Source organism: Balaenoptera ricei, chromosome 19 (genome assembly GCF_028023285.1).
Source record: "Balaenoptera ricei isolate mBalRic1 chromosome 19, mBalRic1.hap2, whole genome shotgun sequence".
Lineage (NCBI taxonomy): Eukaryota > Metazoa > Chordata > Mammalia > Artiodactyla > Balaenopteridae > Balaenoptera > Balaenoptera ricei.
This window is the reverse complement of record NC_082657.1, coordinates 3,511,582-3,536,233: the sequence shown is the minus strand read 5'-3', so window position 1 is coordinate 3,536,233 and position 24,652 is coordinate 3,511,582. Positions and strand designations below refer to the sequence as shown.

General features: G+C 41.0%; 1 protein-coding gene across 1 annotated transcript in view; it reads right to left on the bottom strand.

Annotated features, from left to right (window-relative positions):
- Window positions 1–23,273, bottom strand: part of NLRP7 (NLR family pyrin domain containing 7) — a 42,009-nt gene extending 18,736 nt beyond the window's left edge. The window contains exons 1-6 of the mRNA XM_059905680.1: window positions 21,829–23,273; window positions 20,432–20,602; window positions 13,334–13,504; window positions 10,114–10,284; window positions 9,637–9,807; window positions 7,881–8,048 (exon numbers count right to left, since the gene is read on the bottom strand). Coding sequence (XP_059761663.1) covers window positions 7,881–8,048; window positions 9,637–9,807; window positions 10,114–10,284; window positions 13,334–13,504; window positions 20,432–20,602; window positions 21,829–23,273 — 2,297 coding nt within the window. The remainder of the gene's footprint in view (window positions 1–7,880; window positions 8,049–9,636; window positions 9,808–10,113; window positions 10,285–13,333; window positions 13,505–20,431; window positions 20,603–21,828) is intronic.
- Between the last annotated feature and the right edge of the window lie 1,379 nt (window positions 23,274–24,652).

The following is a 24,652-nucleotide window of genomic DNA, read 5'->3' as shown; positions in this document are numbered from 1 at the left end:
ACCTAAATAGACATTTCTCCAAAGAAGATATACAGATTGCCAACAAACACATGAAAGAATGCTCAACATCATTAACCATTAGAGAAATGCAAATCAAAACTACAATGAGATATCATCTCACACCGGTCAGAATGGCCATCATCAAAAAATCTACAAACAATAAATGCTGGAGAGGGTGTGGAGAAAAGGAAACACTCTTGCACTGTTGGTGGGAATGTAAATTGATACAGCCACTATGGAGAACAGCATGGAGGTTCCTTAAAAAACTAAAAGTAGAACTACCTTATGACCCAGCAATCCCACTACTGGGCATATACCCTGAGAAAACCATAATTCAAAAAGAGTCATGTACCAAAATGTTCATTGCAGCTCTATTTACAATATCCAGGACATGGAAACAACCTAAGTGTCCATCATCGGATGAATGGATAAAGAAGATGTGGTACATATATACAATGGAATATTACTCAGCCATAAAAAGAAATGAAATTGAGATATTTGTAGTGAGGCGGATCGACCTAGAGTCTGTCATACAGAGTGAAGTAGGTCAGAAAGAGAAAAACAAATACAGTATGCTAACACATATATATGGAATCTAAGGGAAAAAAAAAAAGGTCATGAAGAACCTAGTGGCAAGACGGGAATAAAGACACAGACCTACTAGAGAATGGACTTGAGGATATGGGGAGGGGGAAGGGTAAGCTGTGACAAAGTGAGAGAGTGGCATGGACATATATACACTACCAAACGTAAAATAGCTAGCTAGTGGGAAGCAGCCTCATAGCACAGGGAGATCAGCTCGGTGGTTTGTGACCACCTAGAGGGGTGGGATAGGGAGGGTGGGAGGGAGGGAGACGCAAGAGGGAAGAGATATGGGAACATATGTATAACTGATTCACTTTGTTATAAAGCAGAAACTAACACACCATTGTAAAGCAATTATACTCCAATAAAGATGTTAAAAAAAAATTTTCTGCACAAAGTGAGCTATAAGACAAGCCACAGGCTTTACAATCTGAAGAGTTTTGTTTTCAAGTCTTAATCTGCTTCTTAGACGCCATGTCCTATAGGGGTAGGGGGTCCTCTCCCTGTTTCCTTCTTTATAAATAGATAAAATAACATGATCTTTGGGGGGCAGGGGGAAATGAACTGCTGCAGAGTGTCAATCAGAATGTATTTAAAATTCTGGGAGGGTCTGGCCCAGACACTGTCAATCACAACCTCTCTCGACTATGTTTGTATCTTTTTTAAAATATTCATTTATTTATTTATTTATTTTGGTTGTGCTGGGTCTTCGTTGCAGCAGGCGGGCTCCTTAGTTGCGGCATGCGGACTTCTTAGTTGCGGGATCTAGTTCCCTGACCAGGGATTGAACCCGGACCCCCTGCATTGGGAGCACAGAGTCTTAACCACTATGCCACCAGGGAAGTCCCTGTATCTTTTTTAAAAAACAGAAATCCTACCCAAGAGCTTTGTACTCAAGGAGAAGGCTGAATTTTGACTCACTCAGCCTCACCTCTAATAACGTGACCACTCCTGATCCAGGATACTCAGTTCCTCCATCGTCTTTTCCCCTTGAAATCCTTGCCTAACCATGTGCCACTAAACACTGGTATCCAAAAGCCCGATTTAAGTCAGTATCAGCTGAGTGTCACCCCAAATACCACAGCAGCCTTGAGCGTTTGAGCAGATTTATCTCAATAAGGGCCTGCTAAGGATGGCAATGCAAAACAGAGAAATTGGGTCCTTCCTGGTATCAACGAGCAACTAAGGTAAGCCATAGTACCTCCATACTTGAGTTCATAGATCTATGTTAACTTGTGGTCTTTATCTTCTAGTTGATGGATGGAAAGAACTAATGTGATGTTTAACCCACAAAAAACATGGCACAGAAGGAATAATGTGAAAGGGATATGAAAGGTAAAATGAGACACAGAAAATGGGAGACAACATATAAAGAGATAAAAGCCAAATTTTTTCCCAGAGCTCTGAATCCCTAGCATAAAAGAAAATAAAAAATAGGAAATAAAAAGAATATCCGTACTTAAACATGGCAGTACTCAAAGACAAATCGAAGAGAACATCTCAACAGCCAGAAAAAAGGGGTGATTGACTACAGAGAAATGCTACAAAGAAATGCCAATTTGACCAAGAGGAGATATTCCAACAGCAACAACGAAGGCTAAAACCTATGCAATAATATCTTCAAAATGTTGAGGGATAACGCCTGTTAGCTTTCAAGTGTATACCACCTAAATTATTCAAGGTTTTGTTTTGGTTTATTTTTTTCCCCCGGCTGCATTTGGTCTTCGTTGCTGCGCACAGGCTTTCTCTAGTTGCGGCGAGCAGGGGCTACTCTTTGTTGCAGTGTGTGGGCTTCTCATTGCGGTGGCTTCTCTTGTTGCGGAGCACGGGCTCTAGGCACATGGGCTTCAGTGGTTGTGGTGCTCCGGCTCCGTAGTTGTGGCTCACCAGCTGTAGAGCGAAGCCTCAGTAGTTGTGGCACACGGCTTAGCTGCTCTGCGGCATCAGGGCTTGAACCCGTGTCCCCTGCATTGGCAGGCGGTCTTAACCACTGCGCCACCAGGGAAGTCCCAAGAATAAGGTTTTAAAAATACATTTCATCTCACCTAAAAATGTGAAATTTGGGGTTTTTGTAGGTATCAGGTGAAAACTGTCAGGGAGAAAAGTTCTCTGAAAACGTTATCCTAAATGCAAAACAAACTGTGTCGTTTAAGCTTTCAACTTAAATCACTAACTATAGGCCATTGTTTCTGTAACTGGGACTTTACGATAATGTCCCCTATCGATACAGACTCCCGTGTCAGTATAGGACTACTTAAGGTAGTCTTATCACCTACCTCTTAAGTTTGGTGGAAAAATTAAGGAAGGAGAGATTACCCACTTTTGTCAGTGCCTAGAAATTAGCACCAAATGGTGACTTTATTTTTTAAAGTTCGAACTGGCCTTCCAGCCTTTTCTACGAGTTACCAGCAATAGGTATGGATTACATACACACAGAATCACTGAACATTTAAAGAGAAGAGTGATGTGGTCAGATGTGTGCTTCTCAATACCGGGATAGTTCAGGACAGGAATTGGCAAACCATAACACATGGGCCAAATCTAGCCTGTTGCCTGTTTTCATAAAGTTTCACTGGAATGCAGCCCCGCCCACTCACTTATGTGTTGCCTTTGGCTGTTTCACACTACAATGGCAGAGTTGAGTAGTTATGACAGACCACAGAGCCTGCAAAACCCAAAATATTGGGTTAGCCCAAAAAGTTTGTTTGGGTTTTTCCATAACATCTTATGGAAAGACCCACATGAACTTTCTGGCCAACCCAGTACTAGCTAGCTGGCCCTTTACAGAGAAAGCTTACCAACTCCTGGATTAGCATATCATAAAACTGATTAACAAAACCACAAGCCACACTGATCATGTAGGCTTATTGGGCAACTATTACATTAGGCCAAGAAATACTTGCACGAGGGCAGAAAAATAGAAGAAACCCACATAATCCTCTATGAACGTTGTAATATTTTTTCCTAGACTAAGTAAGCCAAGTATAAAGTTCACCCTAAGTGAGCTGTTGGGCATATTAATAAGTACAGCAACAAACAAAGTGCTTTGCTTTTTATTATCCTTGTGAGAGAAAATATTTTAACATCAAGTGGGTCTGTGACTTGTGCGGAATTTACCAGAAACCAGAGAGTGAAAAACCAGTGCTCAATTCTACATTTTGATCCAGTAATTAACATTTGACGTTCTGATCTTCATTCATGAGATGTCTTAGAGATATCAGATGGCCCCCTCTGGGGACATGCGAGAGAGCTTTCTTCCATCAGGAAAGGAAGTTACAACACGAGGACCTCGTTGTTCTGGCATTATTGCATTCAATCGTCAAGTTTGGATTGCTTTCTTTCACATCCTTCAACAGCTTCTGGATTTCCATGGTAGATTTGTCTATCTTCAACCTGAGTGTCTTTAAGGGGCCATTCTTCTGTTTTAAAGCCTCAAGGAGCACCATTATTCCACTCTGCCCCAAGATGTTCTGGCCCAGGTCCAGAGTCTCCAGGCTCTGGTTGCTAATAAGCGCAGAGGCGAGATCCTGGCAACCGAAAGGGGTGATGGAACAGCCCCAGAGCCTGTTGAGAAAGTACAGAAACCCACTCATTTAAGCGAGTTCTTACGGAGAATCTACCATGTTGCCGGGAATACTCTTACTTGCTGAGGACCTAGCAGCAAAGAACTGAAAATTATTTTCTTCATGGAGCTTATTTTAGTGACATCAGGACACGTTATACTGAAGATGGGATAAAAGTATCAGAACAAAATAAACAGGATTAGGATTACTAGGACAGAGAAGGATTAAGTAGATTTGTGATGGTCAGTGAATTGCACATTGCAAAGATGATATGAGGGGAAAAAAGTAAAATACAGAGTGAACCATTATGATATTTGGGGGAAGGAAGCCAGTGTAGCTGAAATGCCAAGCTAGCAGGAAAGTAGAAAGAGTGGCTCATATCTATAGGATCCCGGAGAATCTTGTAGGCTATTATAAAACCTTCAGATTTTATCCACAGTGATACGAGGAGCTTTTGAGTTTTCTGAAAGACAAGTGCTGTGGCCTGGCTTGCGAGTTGAAAGACACCTCGGGGGTGATGGGTTGAGAACCAACGCTGGGAAATCAAGAACCGAAACGTGCAGACTACATTCACAGATAATGCAATAAATCCAGATGACATACTGAGTGAAGTCAGTCAGACAGACAGAGACAAATATCTTTATATGATATCGCTTATATGTGGACTCCAAAGCAACGGTACAAATGAACCTATTTACAAAACAGAAATTGAGTCACAGATGTAGAAAGTAAACTTGTGGTTACCAGAGGGGAAAGGGGTCGGGGAGGGATAAATTGGGAGATCGAGATTGACACATACACCCCACTATATATAAAACAGATAACTAATAAGAACCTACTGAATAGCACAGGGAACTCTATTCAATACTCTGTAATGACCTATATGGGAAGAGAATCTAGAAGAGAGTGGATATATGTATATGTGTAACTGACTCACTTTGCTGTACGCCTGAAACTAACACAACGTTGTAAATCAACTATACTCCAATAAAAAATTTAAAAATCCCTATGACAGCTGGTCACCCAGATGAAGCATTAGTGGTATGGGTGGTGGGGTGGTAGATGGTCGTCTTGTAGGTACCTGGAAAGAGGTGCCTCAAGACAGTTTGAAGGTGAGGTGTGAAACGATGAAAGGAACAAAAAAGCAGAAGCCTGAGAGTCAGTGAACAGAATAGGATTGTTTTCTCTCAGACGTTACAGCAAGTTGAGTTATTTAAGCTAGTAATGCATTATGTTACCACAGCCTCCATTCCTGATCTCCTTTTCCCAGAGCTCTCATATCCACTGGGGATACAGAAAATTGATTCAATTTCTCTCTAAATAAAATTAACAAGTAGGGCTTCCCTGGTGGCGCAGTGGTTGAGAATCTGCCTGCCAATGCAGGGGACACGGGTTCGAGCCCTGGTCTGGGAAGATCCCACATGCCACGGAGCAACTGGGCCCGTGAGCCACAATTACTGAGCCTGCGCGTCTGGAGCCTGTGCTCCGCAACAAGAGAGGCCGCGATGGTGAGAGGCCTGCGCACCGCGATGAAGAGTGGTCCCCACTTGCCACAACTAGAGAAAGCCCTTGCACAGAAACGAAGACCCAACACAGTCATAAATAAATAAATAAATAAATAACTCTAGGCTAAAAGATTCCTTAAAAAATTGAGATAACCATTGTTTGGGGGCTAATTACATTTAAAAAAAAAAATTAACAAGTAAACGGATGAACAAAACATGGTATATCCATACAACGGGATATTATTTAGCCATATAAGGAATGACATGCTTACACCTGCTACAATGTGGATAAACCTTGAAAATGTTATGCTAGCTGAAAGAAGCCCGACACAAAAAGCCACATATGAAATATACAGAATAAGTCAATCTTTAGAACAGAAAACACATTTGTGGTTGCCAGGAGTGGAAGGGAATGGAGAGTGACTGCTTCGTGGGAATAGAGTTCTCCACTGGGGATGATGAGAAAGTTCTAGAACTGGACAGTAGCAGTGGTTACACAAGTATTTTCAGTGCCACTGAGTTGTTTACTGAGTGTACAGTGGTTCATTTACGTCGTGTGAATTTCCCCCTCCATAAAAATAAGTGTTTAAAAAATGTGTAGTTCTTCTGGTGATTGGGCAGGACAATACTAGAGTCAATTTATTATTTGTTATAGAGAACAGATCATGCTGCAATAGGATAGTCAGAAGACCTCTGAACTATCAAAACTAGTTTGTTCTCCCCCAAAATAACTAAGGTGAGGAGTATTGGCAGACAGCCCTGCAAACTCCAGGGTCTGTATGCTCTAGTCAAAAAAAAAAAAAAAGAAAGAAAAACCCACGAAATACAAATGAACTTATTTACAAAACAGAAACAGACTCAGACATAGAAAACAAATTTATGGTTACCAAAGTGGAAAGGTGGGGGGGAGGGATAAATTACGAGTTGGGGATTAAAATATACACGGTACTATATATAATATAGATAACCCACAAGGATCTACTGTATAGCAAAGGGAAGTATACTCAGTATCTTATAATAACCTACAATGGAAAAGAATCCAAAAAAGAAGATATATATAAAACTGAATCACTTTGCTGTACACCTGAAACACAAGATTGTAAATCAACTATATTCAATAAAAATTTTTTAAAAACACTAAGGACAAAGACCTTGCAGTGGGAGAAAGAATTGGGTGGGTTCTGGGAACTGAGAGGCTAGTTGAGTGATGTACACCAAGGTGGGGAGAAAAGCCTGAGACGAAGTTCGACAGACAGGAAGGGGGTCCGTCATAGACAATGGTCTGAGACTTGGTAGCAAATATGGATTCACATGCTTGTTATATAAAAATGTGTACAATGAGGCTGATGAGTTTACAAAGTAATTCACCAAATGCATTAATTGTGCTGTTATCAGGATGGGTCATAGAGAAGACTTGCCCATTCTGTAAGGGAACAGTTAAATGTCCTAAGTCACAGTTAATTAATATCAGATGGGATCTGAACCAACTTCTGAGCCCCTGTTCAATGCCTTCGCTATGGTGCTGGGCTCGTGTTCAGTGATCCTGAGAGATGAATTCCCATCTGTGGGTACCATGGACTTTCCTCTCCAACTTCTACTTCAGAGGAGCTCAGACTTGACTGAGTATTAGAATCAACCAGAATATCCTTAAAAATTCTGATACCTGGCTCCACTTCCTCCAAGACTAAGTTCATCTGGGGGAAGCATGACCATCAAGAATTTTAGGGCTTCCCTGGTGGCGCAGTGGTTGAGAATCTGCCTGCCAATGCAGGGGACACGGGTTCGAGCCCTAGTCTGGGAAGATCCCACATGCCGTGGAGCAGCTGGGCCCGTGAGCCACAATTACTGAGCCTGCGCGTCTGGAGCCTGTGCTCCGCAACAAGAGAGGCCATGATAGTGAGAGGCCCGCGCATCGCGATGAAGAATGGTCCCCGCTTGCCACAACTAGAGAAAGCCCTCGCGCAGAAACGAAGACCCAACACAGCCATAAATAAATAAAATAAATAATAAGAAAAAGAAAAGAAGAATTTCTTAAAAAAAAAAAAAAAACCCCACTCCCTCTGGTCTTCTGATCAACTTCATAAACACCCAGTTACCTGTATTCAATTTCTGCCGGGGTTTGCTCCTAAAACTGGACAAAGAGTGATACTATTGCAGTTTGTATTCCAAAATCTCTGAAAGATTAAATTATTTCCAAAACATCTTTAAAATGAAGAAAGCAACTTACCCTAGACATTTCAGGTTACAATTTGGTTTCTTCAAAGCTTCAGAGAGAAAGCACAATCCAGTGGCTATGGGGTTGAAACCCAGGTCCAAGTGTGTTAGGCTGGAGTCTCCTTGGAGAAGCTTTGAGATGTATTTGCAGCCATGTCTGTTTATGTTGCAATGACACAACCTACAAGTAGAGTCATATGAAGAGAAGTCTATTATCCCTCTGTGACACACATCCTGTGAAATGGCTGTTACTTCCAGCATCACTTATATGCTACCTTGAGCCATATGCTTTCAGGTAGGCTACATAAAAACATAAAACACATGGAATGATGATTACATTATGTCTACCCTGCCTAGATGGTAGAGTGTTAAACTGGCCTCTGTCTGCCACCTTTTATTATGGAGAAACAGACACGCATCTCCTACGATACAGGTTTTCCTAGCATGATAGCATATCACATAGGTGAAGGGCTCTGGATTCAGACAGACCTGAGACTGAATCTGAGGCCTCACTTATTTTCTGCACGGTTAGGTCATTGGGATTCCATTCTCCCTGTCTGATGTTTTATTTCAAGTCCTGTATTAAATTGTCCCAGCATAACTGTGGTACATCAAAAGCACAACATTCCTGATATGAGTGGCTATGTCTCTAATTTAAAACACTGCCGACTCCTCCAAGCTTAGACTCCTACAAACCCTCCTGACCACAGAGAAGGATGTTCCCATGGTACAGTTAGGCAGGTGGACCTGCAATCGTCCCTAAAAAGCCTTGTGCCCCAAGTACGGCATAATAGCGACAGAGGCTGTAGAGCCTGAAGTGACATGACAAAGCGCAGCTGGTTGACAACTGGACCAAAAGATGCCATGCTTTGTATGACGTGAGACCTTACAACCATACTTGAATCTAGGGCGCCTGGGGAGAGGAGCTAAAACAAAATCTAAAATTAAGTTTTGACAGCCTACAAACTGGAGGTTTGGTCAAACATTGCCTTTATGTATTTAAGGTAATGATCATTGATATCTCAGTTTATAGAGGGGGCTTCATACCCACTACACAGATGTGACCATAGGCAAACTAAGTGGCTAAACTTTGGTTTTCTAATTAGCTAATTGGCAAAACTGAAACAAAGGTAACTACTGCTTGTGGTTGTAAGGATTAAAAAGTCTCGTAAAATTTAGTAGAGTACCTGATACACAGTAAGTGCTTATACGCATCAGATGTCTGTTGTTGTTTAGATGCCTAAATCAACTCTGTAAAACAGCACAGTCTACGTAGTGACATCATATAGGAAATTTTATATTCTTCTAATGAATACCGTTGAAGCAGAAATACGACCTTCTCCTTTTCTCTCTCTGCCACTATAAATTGAATACCTGGTTTCCTTTCCAGTCTTGAACCCTAATATATAACTCAATCCACTCCCACTTGCTGGAAGATGTCATGTGAATTTTCAGAATATACACAGAACATCGGACCTGCGAGCCAGCTGCTTATCTCAAATTCTCAGAATAGGAAGAGGCTGGAAGGTCAACCTTACTCTTAAAAGACATGCAAACATTAACATCTGTTTCTAACTGTTCTTTCCCTAATTTCCACCAGGATCTTGCTGGTTTCATTCAAGTGGAATTATTAAGTACTCTTGTTTCTGTCCTACTTGAATCCAGGTGTGTGAATGTACATATAATACACACACATGTACACACAATACACACACATGCGCGCACACACACACACACACACACACACACACAAACCAGCAGGGACTTACACCAAGGTCTGTAGTTGACATTCGGGGTAACTCAAGCCCTCACACAAAATTTTCACCCCGCTAACACCAAGGTTGTTTTTGCCCAAGCACAGGTGGGTCAGCCTCTGGTTGACAATCAAAGCAGAAGACAGCTCCTTACAACAGGCTTCTGTAAGGTGACAGTTTTCCAACCTGCAAAAGCACCACGTAAGTGGTAAGACATTTCCAAAGTCCAAACTTCCCAGCTGACAGCCCTTAATGCAAGTCCCCACCCTCTCTATCCTGTGCTAGTGATCAAAGCCTGAAGGACCAGAAATGAGAGAAGGGCAAGCAAAAATGCATGCATCACCCACCTGGGACCGAAATGGGTACCAGGTGTCTCCATCAGTAAGAGGTCCCATAGGGTTTGCCCTGTAAGTCTGGTCTTACCATCGCTCTTCTCTATGTGGCCCCAGACCTAAAATGAAGATGTTCCACGGGAAGAGAGGAGAGACTTACGACAATTTCTGCAGGAAACACATTGGGTGTCTCAGAGTCGAACACAGCAACTTGACACCCTCATCCGGAAACTCACTGGCTGTGAGATCCAGGCATGTCAGGGACTGGTTGATTTTGAGGGCCGAGGAGAAATCAGCCCACCGCTGAGGGGTGTCAGAACAAGAACCCAACCTGCGGGATAAATGGGGGAAAGTCATTCTTCTGTGAGGACAAAGAGACCCTGTCAGCTAATTATGCTTGGAGACTGCATCCTTGATTCTCATGTCATTCTACTCCAACATGCGTCAAACCCTGGCCTGAACTATTAGAAAACTGATCTCCTTTGCTTCTTCAAGTATCTCCGTGGCCATCTGATCATCACCCAGCCTCATCTCTATGAGGAAAAAAAAAAATCAGTAGTGCAATTCTGTGTGAAGTTTCACCAACATGGCCGGCTATTTCTCAAACCCCACTTTTCATATCACTTTCCCTGACCTGAATCTATCCTAATCCCACTTAAATTTAAATGTGATTCTATTGAAAAAAAAAATTTGATGCCTGGGGACTTCCCTGGTGGTCCACTGGTTAAGACCTTGCCTTCCAATGCAGATGGTGCGGGTTCGATTCCTGGTCGGGGAGCTAAGATCCCACATGCCTCAGGGCCAAGAAACCAAAACATAAAACAGAAGCAATATTGTAACAAATTCAATGAAGACTTTTAAAATGGTCCACATCGACTTGAGGATATGGGGAGGAGGAAGGGTAAGAGGTGACAAAGTGACAGAGTGGCATGGACATATATACACTACCAAACGTAAAATAGATAGCTAGTGGGAAGCAGCCGCATAGCACAGGGAGATCAGCTCTGTGCTTTGTGACCACCTAGAGGGGTGGGATAGGGAGGGTGGAAGGGAGGGAGATGCAAGAGGGAAGAGATATGGGAACATATGTATATGTATAACTGATTCACTTTGTTATAAAGCAGAAACTAACACACCATTGTAAAGCAATTATACTCCAATAAAGATGTTTAAAAAAAATAAAATAAAATGGTCCACATCAAAAAAAATCTTTTAAAAAAAATTGATGCCTGAAACTCAAAAAGTTCAATTTCATAAGTTATTAGGGAATATGCTAATTAAAACAAGGAGATACAATTTGACACTTAGGCAGCCAGGTGCAAAGTTTGAGTTTGTGTTGCAAGAACAAGAATAACTGCAAACTCCTTCTGTTGATGGAAATATGAATGCGGTGCAGTTATTTTAGAGAACATTGAGGCAATCCATTATACTGGGACGGAAACTCAGCTGCTCTTGTAGACACAAATCAGAGTACAGGACTCCAGGACAAGCTCGTTTGAATAATGGCTCTGCCCCTAATGTTCAAAATATTCACAAGTTAGTTAAACTTTTTAATATTCTTTTTTTCCCTTCATCTGTTCTTTGGGAAGAGATGATACTTTGCCATGCAAATAAAGGATATAATAAATAAAGGATATAATCAATCCATCTGCCTATTAGAATATATGTCATAAGCAAAACTGGAGTTCTTAAAAATCAGTACCTTTCTTCCCTCAAAGCTTAACCTATAATAAGGACATTGTAAGTTTACGTAATTTGAATACAAGGTGGAATGTAAAGTGTCTCAAATCAATGAGCAAAAAGCAGATTCTGAAGCATTTTCAGAACTCTAATGAAAAACTGATGAACTCATAAAAGTGATAACAAAAGATCAAGATGAAAAAAAATTAATTACATGGGACTGAGTGAACTGATGAGGATGAGTATAATTTTTGTGACTTTTTGTTTGAATTAAAAAAAAAATCCCACAAGGACTCAGAGGCAAAGAATATACAAATCAATTTTCACTGCAAAGTAAAGGAGCTGTTACAGTGGAGGATTACTGGACTGAATGTCAATATTATGACATAGTATGAGTGTGTTTTGTGTTTGGTAATTGCAATCATTGTTGCTTTTGTTGTGGTCATCCATTTACAATGTTTGGTGTCAGTCTATTTATCTCTTGTAAAAATAAAATACAGTGTGTGTGTGTGGGGGGGGGGGGGAAAGACTTAAAGTTCCAACTCATCATGCCTTACGTTCAGGATAGCAATAAAGAGTGACATCTTGAAAAAACAAAAACAAAAACAACCAGATTCTTCTGCACCAGCCATTTGTCATTCTGCAGCCTCAGTATATCCACGTAGAAATGCCATTTACCACAACTTCAGAGTAAACATTTACTTTTATACTATGTCAGCTAGTAAACACCTTCGCCATAAACTATGAAGTATAATTTCCTCAAAAAATTATAAAATTACATTCATTCAAAATGAATGTTTTCTATATATTTGAGATTTTATAAAACACACAAACACTAAATCTAAGTCTGTAATCTGATTTTTTTAATATCATGCTTAAGACATGTACTTTCAATTGTTATTTCACTACCCACATTTCTCAAGACTCTTTTGCGTCAACTCTACTTGTCTGAATAAAAATCTAAAGAAACAAACAAACAAGAACACACTTCAGAGTAATAGATGTTTTTTCTAATTTAATGAAAGACAGCACCATCAGAAATCATCCATAATGGTAAGAGCTGCCAATTGTGCCCGGTGCCTATGCAAAGCAGTTCACATCCCATGTTTCATTCAATCCTCAAAACCCCATCTCATGGATGAGGGAACAGCTCAAAATCATACAGGTCATAAATGTCAAAGCAAGGTTCCCAAATCCAAAAACCTGTGTCACTAGCCAGTACCTCACGTTGCTACTCAACTAAGTAGAGGGGGGGGGTGGAATGGTACCCTAACGATGGGTGATGATAATCAGAGCACTCATTACGAGATCTCATTGAGGATAAGGGAATCCGTCAAACCAGTGAGCTACCAGGAACCAGAACACTCGATGTTTCTACGGCATCACTTAGTGACCAGTTAAGGCTGATGGCTACTCTGAATCACAACAGGTAGGTAACATGCAACCTGAGATGCCATGTCCCTAAGCTAGAAGATGACACAAAACTCTGAGTGTTTCCTAGCATTCAGGGCTCATTATTCAATGCAGAAGGCTAGCTGGCTGGGGAAAGACTATAGGCTGACATGCCATCCATATTCTATGTGACAATGGGTTCCCCTGTTTAGCATGGTACCCAGTCAGAGTGGCCACCCTCTTCTTTCCTGTTCACAGAGCTCACAGCATCCTTTCCATGCTGAGAACAGCAATGACAGGAGACCTACCTCAGATACTGCAGATTACATCTTGGATGTTTCAGGATCTCACACAACAGCAGCAACAGCATCTCGTCACTGTGGACACTGCCTTCCAGGACCAGGTGTGTCAGCGTCTTCTTACCAATGAAAGCCAGGCAGAAGTCCCGGTAAGCATCGGCAGGGGAGACATTCTTAATTCTAGGGAAAATAAAAAGAAGGGATTCATTCCATCTTGAGTGCTGTAGATGGTCGGTGCTGAGAACACATAGTGGGATGAGAAGTCACAAGTCAAGACAGGGACGGGGGGCTTCCCTGGTGGCGCAGTGGTTAAGAATTCGCCTGCCAATGCAGGGGACACGGGTTCAAGCCCTGGTCCGGGAGGATCCCACATGCCGCGGAGCAACTAAGCCCATGCGCCACAACTACTGAGCCTGTGCTCTAGAGCCCGTGAACCACAACTACTGGGCCCACGTGCCACAACTACTGAAGCCCACACACCTAGAGCCCACGCTCCACAACAAGAGAAGCCACCGCAATGAGAAGCCCGCGCACCATAAGGAAGAGTAGCCCCCGCTCGCCACAACTAGACAAAGCCCGCACGCAGCAACAAAGACCCAACGCAGCCAAAAATAAATTAATTTTTTAAAAAAAGATAACTATCCTTTAAAAAAAAAAAAAACACAGAGTGGCAGATTGGATAAAAACAAGAGCCTACAATATGCTGCCTATAAGAGACCCACTTAAGGGCAAAGGACATACACAGATTCAAAGTGAGGGGATGGAAAAAGATATTTCATGCAAACAGAAATGATAAGAAAGCAAGGGTAGCAATACTCAGACAAAACAGACTTTAAAACAAAGGCTACAAAGAAAGATAAAGGACACTATATAATGATAAAAGGATCATTATAAGAAAAAGATATTATACTCGTCAACATATATGTACCCAATATAGGAGTGCCCAAATACATAAAACAAATAGTAACAGACATAAAGGGAGAAATTAATGGGAATACAATAACAGTAGGAGACTTTAACACCACAATGACATCAATGGACAGATTTTCTAGACAGAGAATCAATAAAGCAACAGAGATCCTAAATGATACAATAGAAGAGTTAGACTTAATTGATATTTTCAGGACATTACATCCCCCTCCCCAATAAAACAGAATACACATTCTTTTCAAGTGCACATGGAACAGGCTCTAGGATTGACCACATACTAGGGCACAAAAGAAGCCAACACATTTAAGAGTATAGAAATTATTTCAAGCATCTTTTATGACCACAACGGCATGAAAGTAGAAACCAACAACAGAAAAAGAAACAAGAAAAAACAATTACATGAAGAATAAACAAGTTGCTACTAAAAAAACCAATTGGTCAATGATCAAATCAAAGAAGAAATTTTAAAATACCTGAGACAAATGACAATGAAAACAACCCTGCAAAATCTATGGGATGCAGCAAAAGCAGTTCTTAGAGGGAAGTTCATAGTGATACAGGCCTTCAAGAAACAAGATAAATCTAAAATAAACAACCTAACCCACCACCTAAAAGAATTAGAAAAAAGAACAAAACCTAACCTAAAATAAGCAGAAGGAAGGAAATAAAGATCAGAGAGGAAACAAATAAAATAGAGATTAAAAAATAGAAAAAAAAATCAATAAAACCAAGAGCTGGTTCTCTGAAGGAGTAAACAACACTGACAAACCTCTGGCCAGGCTTACCAAGAAGAAAAGAGAACACCAAAATAAAAGAAATGAAAGATGAGAAATCACAACTGATACTGCAGAAATACAAAAAACCGTAAGAGAATGCTATGAACAATTATATGTCAACAAATTTGATAACCTAGAAGAAATGGACAAGTTTCTAGAAACATACAGCCCACCAAAACTGAATCAAAAAGAAATAGATAATTTGAACAAACTGATCACTAGAAGTGAAATAGAATCTGTAATTTTAAAAACTCCCTACAAACACAAGTCCATGACCAGATGACTCCACAGGTGAATTCTACCAAACTAACGAAGAACTTATACCAATCCTTCTCAAACTCTTCCAAAAGAATGAAGAGGAAGGAACACTCCCAAAGACATCCTATGAAGCCACAATCACCCTGATACCAAAACCAGACAAAGACACCACCAAAAAAAAAAGAAAATTACAGGCCAATATCTTTGATGAATATGGATGCAAACATTCTCAAAATATTAGCAAACCAAATCCAACAACACATAAAAAAGGTCATACACCACAACCAAGTTAAATTCATCCCAGGGTCACAAGGATCATTCAACATATGCAAAATCAATGTGATACTCCACATCAGCAAAAGAAAAGACAAAAAACACACGATCATCTCAATAGATGCAGAAAAAGCATTTGATAAAATTCAATACCCATTCATGATAAAAACTTACAAAAGTGGGTATAGAGGGAACATTCAACATAATAAAAGCTATTTATGACAAACCCACAGTCAATATAATACTCCATGGTGAAAAGCTGAAAGCCTTTCCACTAAAATCTGAAACAAGAAAAGGATGCCCACTCTCACTTCTATTCAACATAGTATTGGGAGTCCTAGCCACAGAAATCAGACAAGAAAAAGAAATAAAAGGAATCCAAATTGGAAGGGAAGAGGTAAAATTGTCACTACATGAGGATGACATACTATATATATAAAAAAACCCTAAAGACTCCACACAAAATCTACTAGAACTGATCAACAAAATTCAGCAAGGTAGCATGATACAAGATTAACATACAGAAATAGGTTGCATTTTTTTACACTAACAATGAAATGTAAACAAATGTAAACAAACAATCCCTTTTTAAATCACATTTACAAAGTAAAATACTTAGAAATAAACCTCACCAAGGAGGTGAAAGACGTATATGCTGAGATCTACAAAACATTAATAAAGGAAATTGAAGACGATTCAAAGAAATGGAAAGATACCCCATGCTCTTGGATTTGAAGAATTAATATAGCTAAATTGGCCATACTACCCAAAGCAATCTACAGATTCAATGCAATCACTATCAAATTATCCATGACATTTTTCACAGAATTAGAACAAATAATCCTAAAATTTATGCAGAACCACAAAAACCCAGAATTGCCAGAGCAATCCTGAGGAAAAAGAAAAATCAGGAGGCATAACCCTCCCAGACTTCAGACAATACTACAAAGCTACAGTAATCAAAACAACATGGTACGGGCAAAAAAATAGACATATAGATCATTGGAACAGAATAGAGAGCCCAGAAATAAACCCATATACCTATGGTCAATCTTCAACAAAGGAGGCAAGAATATACAATGGGAAAAAGTCTCTTCAACAAATGGTGTTGGAAAAATTCAACAGCTGCATGCAAACCAATGAAGTTAGAACACACCCACACACCATACACAAAAAAAACTCAAAATGGTTTAAAGACATGAACATAAGACATGACACCATAAAACTCCTAGAAGAGAACATAGGCAAAACATACTGACATAAATCATACCAACGTTTTCTTAGGTCAGTCTCCCAAGGCAATAGAAATAAAAGCAAAAATAAGCAAATGAGACCTAATCAAACTTACAAGCTTTTGCACAGCAAAGGAAACCATAAACAAAATGAAAAGACAACCTACAGAATGGGAGAAAATATTTGCAAACAATGCGACCAACAAGGGCTTAATTTCCAAAGTACACAAACAACTCATACAACTCAATAAAGAACAACAAAAACAACCCAATTGAAAAATGGACAGAAGACCTAAATAGACATTTGTGCAAAGAAGACATACAGATGGCCAATAGGCACATAAAAAGATGCTCATCATCGCTAATTATTAGAGAAATGCAAATCAAAGCTATAATGAGGTACCACTTCACACCAGTCAGAATGGCCATCATTAAAAAGTCTACAAATAACAAATGGTGGAGGAGGTGTGGAGAAAAGGGAACCCTCCTACACTGTTGGTGGGAATGTAAATTGGTGCAGCCACTATGGAGAACAGTATGGAAGGTCCTTAAAAAACTAAAAATAGAGTTACCATATGACGCAGCAATCCCACTCCTGGGCATATATCCAGACAAAACTATAGTTCAAAAAGATACACGCACCCCTATGTTCATAGCAGCACTATTTACTACAATAGCCAAGACATGGAAACAACCTAAATATCCATCGACAGATGAATGGGTAAAGAACTTGTGGTATATATACAATGGAATACTACTCAGCCATAAAAAAGAATGAAATAATGCCATTTGCAGCCACATGGATGGACCTAGAGATTATTATACTAAGCGAAGTAAGCCAAGCAGAGAAAGACAAATACCATACGATACCACTTATATGTGGAATCTAAAATTTGACACAAACAAACATATCTATGAAACAGAAACAGACTTAGAGACACAGAGAACAGACTGGTGGTTGCCAAGGAGGAGGGGCGGTGGGAGAGGGAAGAATTGGGAGTTTGGGATTAGCAGATGCAAACTATTTATATATAGGATAGATAAACAACAAGGTCCTACTGTATAGCACAGGGAACCATATTCAATATCCTGTAATAAACATAATGGAAAAGAATATGAAAAAGAATATATATGTATAACTGAATCACTCTGTTGTACAGAAGAAATTAACTCAACACTGTAAATCAACTATACAATAAAAATTTTTTTTTAAAAAGCATCGTTTTTTATTTTCCTGTCATCTAGCATGACTGTAGGATTTTAAATGGGATTTGAATAAATCTTAAGTGGAATATAATTTTCTCTAATCAAACTCTGGGCTTCAAGAAACATTTCAGTGTTTAAAAAAGATTTTCCCAGCACCTAACTGTGCCACCTTCTTGAGAATAAGATTCTATCAACCTCATGTTATACAATAATGAAGCTAGCTCATAAGTTTTCCTGTGTAGATAGTAGGAAGTAACCGGGGAAAGGACTTTTGTCAGGGCCCCTTTTTAAATCATGCTTAATCCACCCTAATTTGAGGGGGAAAAAAAAAAATCAACACCTGGATTACTGCCTCTTCCGCTACAATCTTATTTCATATCTTCATTTTCATTTTTGTTTTTACAGCTTCTTAACCTGGTTTTTCTTTTTTAATATAAATTTATTTATTATTTATTTATTTTTATTTATTTATTTATTATTTATTTATTTATTTATTTATGGCTGCGTTGGGTCTTCATTGCTGTGCGTAGGCTTTCTCTAGTTGCGGCGAGCGGGGGCTACTCTTCATTGAGGTGCGCGGGCTTCTCACTGCGGTGGCTTCTCTTGCTGTAGAGCATGGGCTCTAGGCCCGCAGGCTCAGTAGTTGTGGCACACGGGCTTAGTTGCTCTGTGGCATGTGGGATCTTCCCGGACCAGGGATTGAACCCATGTCCCCTGCCTTGGCAGGAAGATTCTTAACCACTGCGGCACCAGGAAAGTCCTCTTAATCTGTTTTTATCTAGTATCTCCAAACCTGGCAATTCACCCCCCACACACACTATGAAATACTTTTCTCCATAAACAGGCATTTGGTCTTATAACCCTCAATGCTTCACTTTTAGATAATGAACATTCCCTGTGGCTCATTCAGAAGAAGTTCAAAATTAAATTTCAGCACAGAGAGAGCCAGAATAAGGGAGGTGCTACTGTTCAAAGCTCCTGCCTAAAGGGTCCTAAACTCTTAGTGGAACAAATTAAATGTACCTCCTAGTTTTTATTCTCTCATGTACACCTTATAAAACCAGAACAATGTAAACTTTTCAAAGTCATACAGAAGAAACTGCCACCTTTGCTGGCACCAACCTACGTTAGAGTTTTGTGGCCTTGTACACACAAGTCCTATGGCATTCTGAGATGAACCAGGTACATGTACCCTGACATCAGCAGGTACAGTCAGCTGACGTTTGGCATAGCTATTTGTCCAAGTAAATAACACAACCTTTTCAGTGGCTTAATTAAGGCTTCTAAGGTATGTTGGTTTGCGGGAAGTTTCAATGTATCTGCATAATTTTAAACATAACTTATAAAGTTTATCCCCTGAATATGTGCTGTGTTTTCCTTTTGGTTTTTTTTTCCTTTGGGGAGTGGGGGACTCGACAGCTACATGTAAAAGAATGAAACCAGACCACTTCCTCACACCATATACAAGAATAAACTCAAAATGGATTAAAGATTTAAACTTAAGATCTGAAACCATAAAACTCCAAGAAGAAAACATGCAGTACTCTTTGATGTTGCTCTTAGAAATATTTTTTTGGATCTGTATATTCATACAAGGAAACCAAAACAAAAAACAAATGGGACGACAAACTGAAAAGCTTTTGCAAAGTGAAGGAAAACCAACAAAACAAAAAGGCAATCTACTGAATAGGAGAAGATATTTGCAAAACAATATATTCAGTAAGGGGTTAATATCCCAAATAGAGAACTCGTACAGATTAATATCAAAAAATAAACAATCCAATTAAAAATGGGTGGAGGATCTAAATAGGCATTGTTGGGAAGGAAACATACAGATAGCCAACAAATAATCACACGAAAATTATGCTCAGCATCGCTAACTGGGGAAATGCCCATCAAAACCACAATGAGATATCGCTTCACCTGACAGAATGGCTATCATCAAAAAGAACATGTGTTGGTTTAGAAGGATGTGCTAATAATCACCTGCCCAGGTGACCCACATCTTGAGTTGCTTCTGCCACAACCTACTCTACTCAGAATTTCTCAATCCCATCCCACACATTAGTCATAAGTGCACCATTGCTTCATCAACACATTCTTACTCACATATTTGAAACTTTCCTCTCTGGAATATTTCCCCAATTCCCACTCAGTTCTCCTTCTAACATGTATGTGGCTATATTTTCTATAGGCTGAGTTTTGAATACGCCCCGCAGCAGATGTACGGGAACATCCAAACTCCCAGCCAAATTTCATAAAAATGACTCAACATAATACAATTCTCCAACTAGACACATTTAAGGATAGCAATCATTTCATTTCTTTGCATTCTGAGCACCTGGCTGGTCAGAGCCTGGTTGGGCATTCCAATACTGCTCCCACATTTAAAACACCTGGGGATCACCACTGCAAGATCAGCTGCTACTTACACGACTTGCTGGAGATGACAGGTGACATGGGTTATCTGCTCACAAAGAATCCTCACTGAGGAGTGACTCAGGAAGCTTTCCCTCACATCCAGAAAGTTCAGGTTCTTGTTTGAACTGAACACAGAGCAGAGATCTGCCCAGAGATGAAGAGAATGATGGTCGTGCTGTGACCTAGGAGGAAGGCATTGACAAGAGCAGCTATGAAAAGCACGTACAGGAAAAGCAACAAGAATTGGTAGGCTGCACAGCAAAGGAAAGCATCAACAAAATAAACATGAACCTACTAAGTGGGAGGAAATGCTTGCATACTGTATGTCTGATAAGGGGTTAGTATCTCAAATATATAAAGAACTCATACAACTCAACTCAACAGAAAAGAAAAACTATTGTAACACGTGGGCTGAGGACCTGAATAGACATTTTTCCAAAGATGACATACAAATGGACAACAGGGACATGAAAAATATTCAACATCACTAATCATCATGGAAACACAAATCAAAACCACAGTGAGATACCATCACACCTGTAAGAATGACTATCATCGAAGACAAGTAACGGACTTCCCTGGTGGCGCAGTGGTTAAGAATCCACCTGACAATGCAAGAGACATGGGTTCAAGCCCTGGTCCGGGAAGATCCCACATGCCGCGGAGCAACTAAGCCAGCACACCACAACAAGAGAAGCCACCACAATGAGAAGCCCGCACACTGCAACGAAGAGTAGCCCCCACTCTCCACAACTAGAGAAAGCCCGCACGCAGCAACGAAGACGCAATGCAGCCAAAAATAAATAAATAAATTTATGTATTTATTTATTTAAAAAAAAAGTGGTGAGCTGATCAAAAGGTACAAACACCCAGTTATAAAATAACTAAATCCTGGGGTGTAATGTACAGCATGGTGGCTATGTATTATAAAAAATTTTTTTGAAAGAATTGGCAGGGAGGGAAGTTATATGAAATGTCTAGAGTGTCCTGAGCCCATTTGCCACACGGAAACTATAATACTATAATACTACAGTATTATACTATAGTATTATAGTATACTATACTATAGTATTATACTATACTATACTATTATAGTATACTATACTATAGTATTATAATATACTACAGTATTATAGTATATATAATATATAGTAGTATACTATAAAACTATAATACTAAAACAAAGTAAGGTTCCAAAGCCCCCATTCCTGATCTGAACATCATGTTTCCCAACTTTAATGGCGAGTTGGCAGGAAGAAATTTCAGCCAGACATTCCAGAGAATTCTGACCCTAAGCCATAGTGAGTAGTAGGGACTCTGTCCTCTTCCTAAAAGAGTGTGGGCTGAGGCTGAAGATGGGAGAACTAGTAACATTAAAAAATATATATTTTTTAAAATGGGTTCTTACCTCTCAACCTGAGCATCTGATTTCCACGTGGTATCATTCTCCAGGAATATCCTCTTTCCTACCTGCAGTGAAATTTTCTGCAAGTTTTGACAGTGTTTAAGGCAGAAAGAAGACTGCATCATTTCAAATGTATTTGTCAAGTGGATAGAAATCTCCGTGACGGGGGCCATTGTATCCTCCACAAGCTCCTCCTCCTGAGATTCATAAAGACAATACAAAACCTCCTTCGTGTCCATGGTTGAGAAGGGTTTCTTCCCACGGGGCATTGATCTGCATTTCAGTAACTGCTGCTTGATCTCCATCGATACTAGACAGCCAAAAGTCGTCTCCAGCTCCATGGCCCTTTCTTCGTTGGAGAGGCCAAATACGAAGTAGCCCACCTGGGTCAGGCTGGGGTTCTTCAGTCTTCCTTCCTTGGACAGCAGCTTCTGCAAATCCCCAATGTGGCACCTGTGGCCACCCACGTCCTCCTCCTCCTCCTCAGTCTCCAAGACATAGAACACGGCGGCAAGAAACTGCTGGACGCTGAGGTGGATGAAACAGTAGCAGCCCTCGCAGTCTTTGCTCTTCTGGAGAATATTCTTGTCCAGGAAAGGACAGAGGGCAGACTCCTTTACCCCAAGTCTCCTGAGGTCTTCTCCATCAAACACAGATGTCTGTGTCCATACGCCCTCAGCGGCCAAGAGGCACACAGACTTCAGCGGAGCTTGGAGGCAATCACGGGGGCAGCTGCCGCGAGCTGCTGTGAATTGGCTGCAGAGGAAACGCAGGAACAGGGACGTGGTGGTCAGGCAGGTCGAGGCAGGGTCTTCCCCCTTCTCCATCTGCCGTTCCAGACACGTGCAGACCAGCCAGCACACAGCAGGCGCTGAGCCCATGCGGAACAGAGCCGCGTTCTTCTTCATCAAGTCAAAAGCTCGCAGGGCTTGAGTCTCCTCTTCAAAGTGCTTCAAGAAATATGCCTTTCTGTCCAGCTCCAAGAACCCCTCGATCTCTATGAAGAGTGGCTCTTCAACCAAGAGCCGGAGCTCCCTCAGGGCGCCCGGTCGGGTGGTGATCACTAAAGTGGACTTGGGTAACATTTTTCTCTTCAGCAAACTCCCCAGGAGGACGGGCACTGGCCTCTGCTTCCTCCAGTCGCCACATATGTCATGGATGAGCGCCCCCGAGGGGACTCTCAGCTCATCAAAGCCGTCGACGATGAACAGGATTTTCCGTGCTTGCGTGAGGATCCCCGGAATGGCATCCTGCAAATCCGGCCCGTTCGCAGATATCAGCTCTGCAAAAGTGCACGTCCCCTTGTGGTTGAGGTCCTTGCAGCTGAGATAGAAGGCGGAACTGGATGTCTTTGCCTGGTCGTCCTGTGTCCATTCCAGCAGCAGCTGTTTTGCCACCGTGGTTTTCCCGACGCCGGCAGGACCGTGCAGCACCACTGTAAGTGGCATTGACTGTATGGACGTCTGGGGCTTCAAGTACGATATCAACTTTGGGCTTCTCTGGGTAATGTTGCTGTGGAAACCACCATCATCTCCTGGCCAAAGTGTATTCTTCCAGGTAGAAAATTTCTCCATCGTGTTTCTCTCTCTCCTCTTCACCTATATTGATATGTAATGGGAGAGAATTGGGGTGGCAGTGATTACATTCAGCTGGAAAATTCATATTGTAAAGGACCAGTGTCAGGGAGGAAGTAATGTTCCTCTACCCTTCTGGGTTCTTCTGGCTGGTCTAAGAATTAAATTGACATGAGATGGATTAACAAGAGAAAAAAACCAAAATTTTAATAACATATACATGACAGAGACCCAGGAAAACTGAATTACTCACCAAAATGGCTGAAACCCTCACCTTCAATACCATCTCAGCTAAACAAAAGAAGATGTTGAGGGTAATGGTTTGGGACTTCAAAGGGGAGGAAGGAAATACACTTGGAAATGGAAAAGCAAATATTTGGTAGACATATGTTTGCTGGGCCGGCAGGAACGATGGGACCCAGAGTGCACTCTGATCTCCAGGTCCTGCTGAGTTTCCCCACCACCCTTAGCCCGTGTTCTTTGCAGACATCTCTGGTGATAGCTCTGTTCTGGGAACAGGGTCTCTATCTAAAGTCTTTAGGTGGTTAAGAGGAAGTCAAAGTTTCTTCCTGAGTAGTTTGGGCCTTGATCGTTTTTCAGCTTGAAATAATCTGCATGCCAAAGAGACATTCTGGGGTGGTAAGTTTTGCTCTCCTACACCAGAAATGAGGAACCAAGAAGCGGAAAATTACCATGCACACAACCAAACACCAAACCTACGACTATAAGACAGTAGTTCCCTGGCGGTCCAGTGGTTAAGACTCTGTGCTTCCAACGCAGGGGGTGTGGGTTCGATCCCTGATAGGGGAACTCAGATCCTGCATGCTGCATGGCCAAAAAAAAAAAAAAAGGCAGTAGTTCCCCACCTGCGTTTTCTAACCCGCAAGTCTCCTTTTGCCTCTCCCAATGATACCTAGCAGGGCCCCGTGGGACTCCTGGGCACCAAGCCTTTCTGTGTCCCCCATTTCTCGATTACAGGAAATGGCCTTCATTCAGCCTCCATGACCTTCCCTGAGCTCCAAGGAGCAGATTCAAGCGGTTGTTAATTAGGGGGAAGGAGGGGATGCGAGACCAGGGAGAAACAAATAGTCAAGAGAAACATTTGTGCAGCCTTGGGGCAAGGTCCTGGTTCCCCATCAAGGAATACATACAACAATATCTTTGAGCTGTTTTGCAGATACTGCAACCCCCTGCAGGTGAAAGAAGTTAACAGTTAATGATGATATGCTGCCCAAAAGCACGCACACCCCAGA